Here is a 6908-nt window from a genome sequence, read left to right as displayed (position 1 = left end):
AAAATAAAATAAAATAAATAAAATAAAATATAAATTGGCCAGGCGTGGTGGCACATGCCTGTAATCCCATCACTTTGGGAGGCCGAGGTAGGCAGATCACATGAGGCTGGGAGTTCGAGACAAGCCTGGCCTACATGGCAAAACCCCGTCTCTACCAAAAATACAAAAATTAGCCAGGCATGGTGGTGCACGTCTGTAGTCCCAGCTACTCAGGAGGCTGAGGCACAAGAATCGCCTGAACCAGGGAGGCGGAGGTTGCAGTGAGCTGAGATCATGCCATGGCAGTGCATGTCTGTAATCCCAGCTACTCGGGAAGCTGAGGCAGGAGAATCACCTGAACCAGGGAGGCAGAGGTTGCAGTGAGCTGAGATCTTGCCACTGCACTCCAGCCTGGGCGACAGAGAGAGACTCTGTCTCAAAAAAAGAAAAAATAATAAAAAAATAAAAATAAAACAGAACACCAGGAGAAATCAAAGAAGTCTACTTTTTTAAAAGGGGGGCAGTGACCAAGCGCCATGGCTCATACCTGTAATCCCAGCACTTTGGGAGCCAAGGCGGGCAGATCACCTGAGGTGGAGAGTTTGAGACCAGCCTGGCCAACATGGAGAAACTCAGTCTCTACTAAAAGTACAAACATTAGCTGCTGTGGTGGCGGGTGCCTGTTATCCCAGCTACTCGGGAGGCTGAGGCAGGCGAATCGCTTGAATCCGGGAGGCGGAGGTTGCGGTGAGCTGAGATGGTGCCACTGCACTCCCGCCTCGGCAACAAGAGTGAAACTGTCTTAAAAAAAAAAAAAAGAAAAAGAAAAAGGTGGGGGCAGGGGGAATTACTGTAGAGGAAAGGATGTAAAGGAGGAGACTAAACCTAATGTATCAACTATGTCTGAGTTCACAATAAAAATAAAACAAAAACATTTAGATATAAAGGATATTTTAGGAGCGATTGGGGAGTATCGATTTTTATATACATTAGCTATTTTTCAGTCAATGTTAAATTTCTTGAGTGTCATAATGGTATAGTGGTTACATAAAAGAATGTCCTTGTTCTTAGATATGTGGTGATATATTTAGGGCTCAGTCATCATGATGACTGAAATTTATTTTCTAAAGGATCAGTGTCCAGGCGCGGTGGCTCATGCCTGTTATTCCAGCACCTGGGAGGCCTAGGCGGGCGGATCACGAGGTCGGGAGATCGAGACCGTCCTGGCTAACATGGTGAAAACCTGTCTCTACTGAAAATAAAAAAAATTAGCTGGGCATGGTGGCAGGCGCCTGTAGTCCCAGCTACTACCGTGAACCCAGGAGGCGGAGCTTGCAGTGAGCCGAGATCGTGTCACTGCACTCCAGCCTGGGCGACAGAGTGAGACTCCATCTCAAAAAAAAAAAAAAAAAGAAATATACACATAAGAGATAGGAGATAAAACAAATACAACAAAATATGAACACTTGGTGAAATTAGATAAAAAGAAATGGATGTTCACTGTACTATGTTTATAGCTTTCTGTAGCTTTAAAAACTTTCAAAAGTAGAAGTCAGAAAAAACATAATTTATGTATGGCTAATATGCTACAGTTGATTTTATTTAGATGAATGTGCTAAGTACTAATAAATTATTTAGTACTTTTTCAAAAGCCCACCATGAAATTCTTTCCCATCAAAGCTAACCAAGCTAAAAGGTGAACTGTCACTTCCAGCAAGTGCCAGCAACATTTTTTCTTCCTCCCCAACATGAGTCAAGAATCATGTTTGATCTACCTGTGAAATTAACAAACCAGCAAAACACCTATATCATTCAGCCACCTTATCAAAAAAAATTTAACATTGGAAAATCTGTAATCTTCTGGTTTTAAAATAATTTATTTCATAGGTCTGTTTTAATTTCACGTCTCACAGCATACATTATTTAACCAAGGGGTGTTGGACAGAGATTGTAAAAAGGGAGGAAACATTTAGGATAAGAAACTGGCTCAATTCCATTAGAATTTGATCCTATCTTGTAAAGTCTTGCTAGGATAAATTTCTATCATACTTCTTTTGTGCTTACAAAAAACATTAACTTCTGAATTTCCAATGTTGTAAATAAAAAATTTTACAATTAAGTATGCATTCAATTAACACACAAGGCAACCAAATAAATTCTGCCATCAACATTAGCATAATGTGTATTTCCTGTCACTGCACTAACATTAAACAACTTCAAACCACAAAAACATTGTGACTAACATTAAAAAGGCAAGCTGTAAGATACTCAAAGCTTATAAAGGACAAATTGCACATGGTTAAGATGGGACATCATTTGACAAGGGCTGGTGTTGTGCATATGGCTGCTTTTTTTTATAAGAAGGCCACCGGCAAACAGGGCAACAATGTCGGCCCCCAGCCAACCACATCACAATGCAATTCTGATGAAACACATGACCACAAGGCAACCCCATTAGCAAACATCCATTTTCAAAATTCTCTAGGCAAACAACACATTCAGTACAGTGCAGCATATCAGCAGGCCAAGTTAACCAATCAGGTTCCATATCTTCATTAGCATTATATGATCCATATGACCTTCCCTTCCTTTCATATGGGCTGGTCTGACAATATTTATTGGCACATGAACAAGCCTCAGCATCACAGTGACTTGTTCTTCCTGGAGAATTGTGAAGTACGCTTTGCTTATCTTCAAATACTTCCTTCTCACTGCTCAAAGTGTCTGTGTTCTCACTTTCGGAGTCATTTTCAGTATCTTGAGACCCCTCTGACCCTTCCTCTTCAGACTGGACTCCAAGACATTTAAATCGCCACATTGGTAAGTTTTTAATATAATCAGTTGGTATCAGAGGGTGAAGCCAAAGGTCAGGAAAAGCTAAGCGCTCTAAGAATAAGTCAGGGTCTTCGTCCCAATCAGATTCTACAGGAAAGTTCTGAAAAGAAGCAATCGGGTGGAAGAGGTAGCTGGTGTACCAGTCCCACAGACTTGATAGCCATTCTAAGTTATTGGCATTGACTTCATCATTGTTGTTGTTGCGCCTTCTCTTCTTCTCAAAGTAATCAATTAGTAAACCATGTCCAAGGTATGTACTGAGAAACAGGGCTGGGTGTGAAGAGTAAAACATCCAGTCTGCCCTTACCCATGAAGCCAGTGTGGTTGTATTGGAATATCTCAACAATTTTAAGCTATATTCATAAAAGCTATCTAAGTAAGGTAGCTGTAAAAAGCCCAACACAGGTAGCCAGGAAATAATTAATAGAGAATTGTATGTCCCTAAAGTGCTTATGAGAACCACAAATCGCTTGATGGTAGCTCCTTGTGTAATAAATAAGTCCATCCAAGCCATAAGATTAACTAGAACCAAGCTCAAAACAAACAGATCATTTACCTCAGGTTGTAATGAGCGCAAAAACGAATCCATGGCCTGAAGGGATATAAATTCGCCTGTGTGGTTTCCATATCTGTAAATTCCTTCAGGAGTTCTAAGTATGTATGATGGCATATTATATATGCCAATATCTGTCATGTAACTCTTGTTGTCCCAATTTTCTACATTAACAAAAATAAACTCAACTCTTCCAGTAAACTTTATACTTAGTGCAGAGAAGAAAGCTGGGGGCTGGTCAAGGTTTGCAAATAGGTATATTTTTAACCAATACTGATCACTTTTATTCCATTCTTCTTTCAAATGTTCAGCATTATAAATGGTTTTGATCCGAGAAGCTGCATGAGCAGTTATCCATTTAAAAATGTGCTCTACTTCAATCTTGCGTCCACTGTATTCCTTAAGCATGACTTTCCCTTTTGAAGTACTTGTTTGTGGAACAGACATAATGAGTGTGGATCGGACCCAGCCTCTTCTCCTGCAATATCTATGAGAGAGAAAACTGTAAGTAAGCAGCTAGGCTGTAATGCAATCAATTTATCTTCCCTGATAAATTTCTTTAGCACCTGTTCCCAAAACCAAATAATCTCCAAATAATCAAAAAGTAGTACCACTACTTGGCAGCTGTGAAAAGCAAGCTCTGTTTTTCTAGTTTGTTTTGTATTTCTATGTTTCTTTTTTTTTTTAATAAAGTGTATCTTGAAAAGCCTGATTCAAAGGAATCAGCAATTACTTCAGCATCTCTTATGTACCTACAACTGCGTTATGTGCTAAGATCCAGAAGATAAGAATAATTCATGCTCAGAAGGAATTTAAAATCCTATTAAGGAGACAAAACAGAGATAAAACTTTATATATTCTGTTGCTAAATAATGCAAAAGAAGTTCAAAGTTTGGGATGGTGCAGATTTCATGAATGGTTCAGGAATTGAACTAGGTCTTGAAGGATGGTTAAAATCCAGATGGGTGGAGAAAAGAGAAGAAAACAGATTATCCTAAGGCTGAGTCATTGGTTTGGTACAAGCTCCTTGAGGGTAGCAGTCATGCTGACTCATTTAATTAACAACTACCACAATGCCTGACTGCTACAAAGTAATCTGCACAAAAGCCAACCAAGAAAAGAGCAACTGCAAGCCCCATATATGTTTGTATTCTCTTCTTTCTTCAATGAAGATCATGGAGTATTTAACAAGAGGAAACAAAAACAGGAAGTATTTAGATTAAGAGGTTCACTTCAAGAATGATCCCCATTTTACAGCAGAGTATATTCAGAAGAATTTAAGTAAAATTCAATCATTCGTTTACATTTATCTAGTAGGGTCAGGACTGTCTTCCTTTTGGAAACCTGTCTATTGACAGGTTCTTGCTAGGAGACTTGTGACATCCATCTCCCCTTAGAAAACTAGGTAATGAGAGAAAAGAAATATTAAAAAATGAAAACAGGCTGGGCGCAGTGGCTCACACCTGTAATCCCAGCACTTTGTAAGGCCAAGGTCAGGAGATTGAGACCATCCTGGCCAACATGGTGAAACCCCATCTCTACTGAAAATACAAAAATTAGCTGGCATGGCAATGCGCGCCTGTAATCCCAGCTACTTGGGAGGCTGAGGCAGAAGAACTGCTTGAACTTGGGAGGCAGAGGTTGCAGTGAGCTGAGATCACGCCACTGGCACACTCCAGCCTGGGCGACAGAGCAAGACTTTGTCTCAAAAAAAAAAAAAAAAAAAGAAAAGAAAAATGAAAACAGCTGTTGTATCCCAGTAAAGAGACTGTAAGTGAACATATTTTCCTTTTGTTTTTTATTTTTAAATTTTTAGTTATTTTATTTAAGAGACAGGGTCTTTCCCTGTCACCTAGGCTGGAGTGCACTGATGCAATCACAGTTCATTGTAGTCTTGAATTCCTGGGCTCAAGCAATTCTCCTGACTCAGCCTCCTTGAGTAGCTAGGACCATATATGCACGCCACCATGCCAGGCTAAGTTTTAAAATAATTTTTTGTAGAGATGGGCCTCATTATGTTGCCCAGGCTGCCTTTTGTTTTTAGTTTTAGCTCGTTTTAGTTTCTTTTTTCATGTACCACACAGAAGAGTTAATCTTTCGTTTTTAGAAAGTATTTTTTTCCCCCAAAACCTACCATGTGAAATTTTTAAGTAAAATTTACCTCAATAAAATTGTAAAAAAAGACAATCTACCACATGGATATGTTTTATTTGTTACAGATTTGTATATGCATAGTAATAAATATCTGACTTCTCATTTTGCTACTCAGAATATTGATGTAAAACTCATAGATATTATGCTTTACTTAGCATGGATTATGTTTTATTAAATAAGCATATTACACATCATATAATCAGATGAAGAGAGAAGAGTCTTGACGTAGGTAGCATATGGCTTTATAATGATAATATGACTAATTTTATCTCAGGGATTTTGTGATATAGTTTAAGATAAATGATGACAAGATGCTGTGTTTTAAGACAAGGTTAGTGATGATTCTGGAAAACTGTCTAGGTGACACAAAATCACAGACCGTGACTCTTAGCTTCTTGTTGAGTTGATTCACTTCCTTAATAAGACAGATTCCATTAATATCATTACTGTTTTAACTGAAATGGTCTGAAAAGTATATATTCCTACAAAATAAATATCTTCTACTCAATGCAAAATAATAATTCATGGATTGACATGAATTCTATTTTTACCGTATCCCAAAAAAGTAACAAGTCAAATGCATATGGACAATTGTCTTATTTATATCTTAAATATCTTCAAGTATCTTTAACGTTTTCATTGCACATGATATTTGTGATGACACATTTCAACTCTTGGCCATCCATTTTATCTTCCTACTGTGGCCTCTGATTTGTGTCATAAATTAAATGACAGTCTTTCTGACAGAAAACTTACTTTGTAAAATGAACAAGTTCTAAGTGCAGACATTTCTTCATATAAGAAAACAAACATATTATGTGCTTTCTTTTCAGTTCAGAGCTAAGTAAGAATTTTATCATTCCAGATAGCATAATGTTGTATTACCTTACATCAGTATAAAAACTTTTATTGCCAATTCAAATTTATTTTTTACAATCTGAATAAATTCAATGACAATACCATGAAAATATCCTCTAGTTTTTAAACTAAACGTTTTGAGTTCTCTTAGAGACCTTTTAAGATCTCTTAGATAATTTTAAGACTGAAAATGATAGGAAACATGGCTTGTGAGTTTTGGTCTTCCAGTTGCTGATGTGGTATGCTATATTTAAAAAGAGCTAGGCTCGGTGACTTACACCTGTAATCCCAGCACTTTGGGAGGCCAGGGCAGGTGGATCACTTGAGGCCAGCAGTTTGAGACCAGTCTGGTCAACATGGTGAAACCCTGTCTCCACTATACAAAAACTCGCTGGGCATGGTGGCGTGCACCTGTAATCCCAGCTACTTGGGAGGCTGAGACATGAGAATCGCCTGAACCCAGTAGGCTGAGGTTGCAGTGAGCTGAAATTGTGCCACTGCAGTCCAGCCTGGGCAATACAGTGAGACT

At 38.4% G+C, this 6908-nt stretch overlaps 1 protein-coding gene and 1 long non-coding RNA gene across 2 annotated transcripts in view; one reads left to right on the top strand and one right to left on the bottom strand.

Annotated features, from left to right (window-relative positions):
* Positions 1-1832: 1832 nt before the first annotated feature.
* The window catches only part of RNF103 (ring finger protein 103), a 20268-nt gene continuing 15192 nt past the window's right edge, over positions 1833-6908 (bottom strand). The window contains exon 4 of the mRNA XM_011957770.1: positions 1833-3854. Within this exon, the coding sequence (XP_011813160.1) occupies positions 2279-3854 (1576 nt within the window). The 3' untranslated portion in view covers positions 1833-2278. The remainder of the gene's footprint in view (positions 3855-6908) is intronic.
* Positions 2443-6908, top strand: part of LOC105523035 — a 15030-nt gene continuing 10564 nt past the window's right edge. The window contains exon 1 of the long non-coding RNA XR_001003519.1: positions 2443-2799. This is a non-coding gene — a long non-coding RNA (uncharacterized LOC105523035). The remainder of the gene's footprint in view (positions 2800-6908) is intronic.

Source organism: Colobus angolensis, unplaced genomic scaffold (genome assembly GCF_000951035.1).
Source record: "Colobus angolensis palliatus isolate OR3802 unplaced genomic scaffold, Cang.pa_1.0 Scaffold45, whole genome shotgun sequence".
NCBI classification, from domain to species: Eukaryota; Metazoa; Chordata; class Mammalia; order Primates; family Cercopithecidae; genus Colobus; species Colobus angolensis.
Note: the sequence above shows the minus strand (reverse complement) of the source record. Positions and strands in the feature narration are given on the sequence as shown.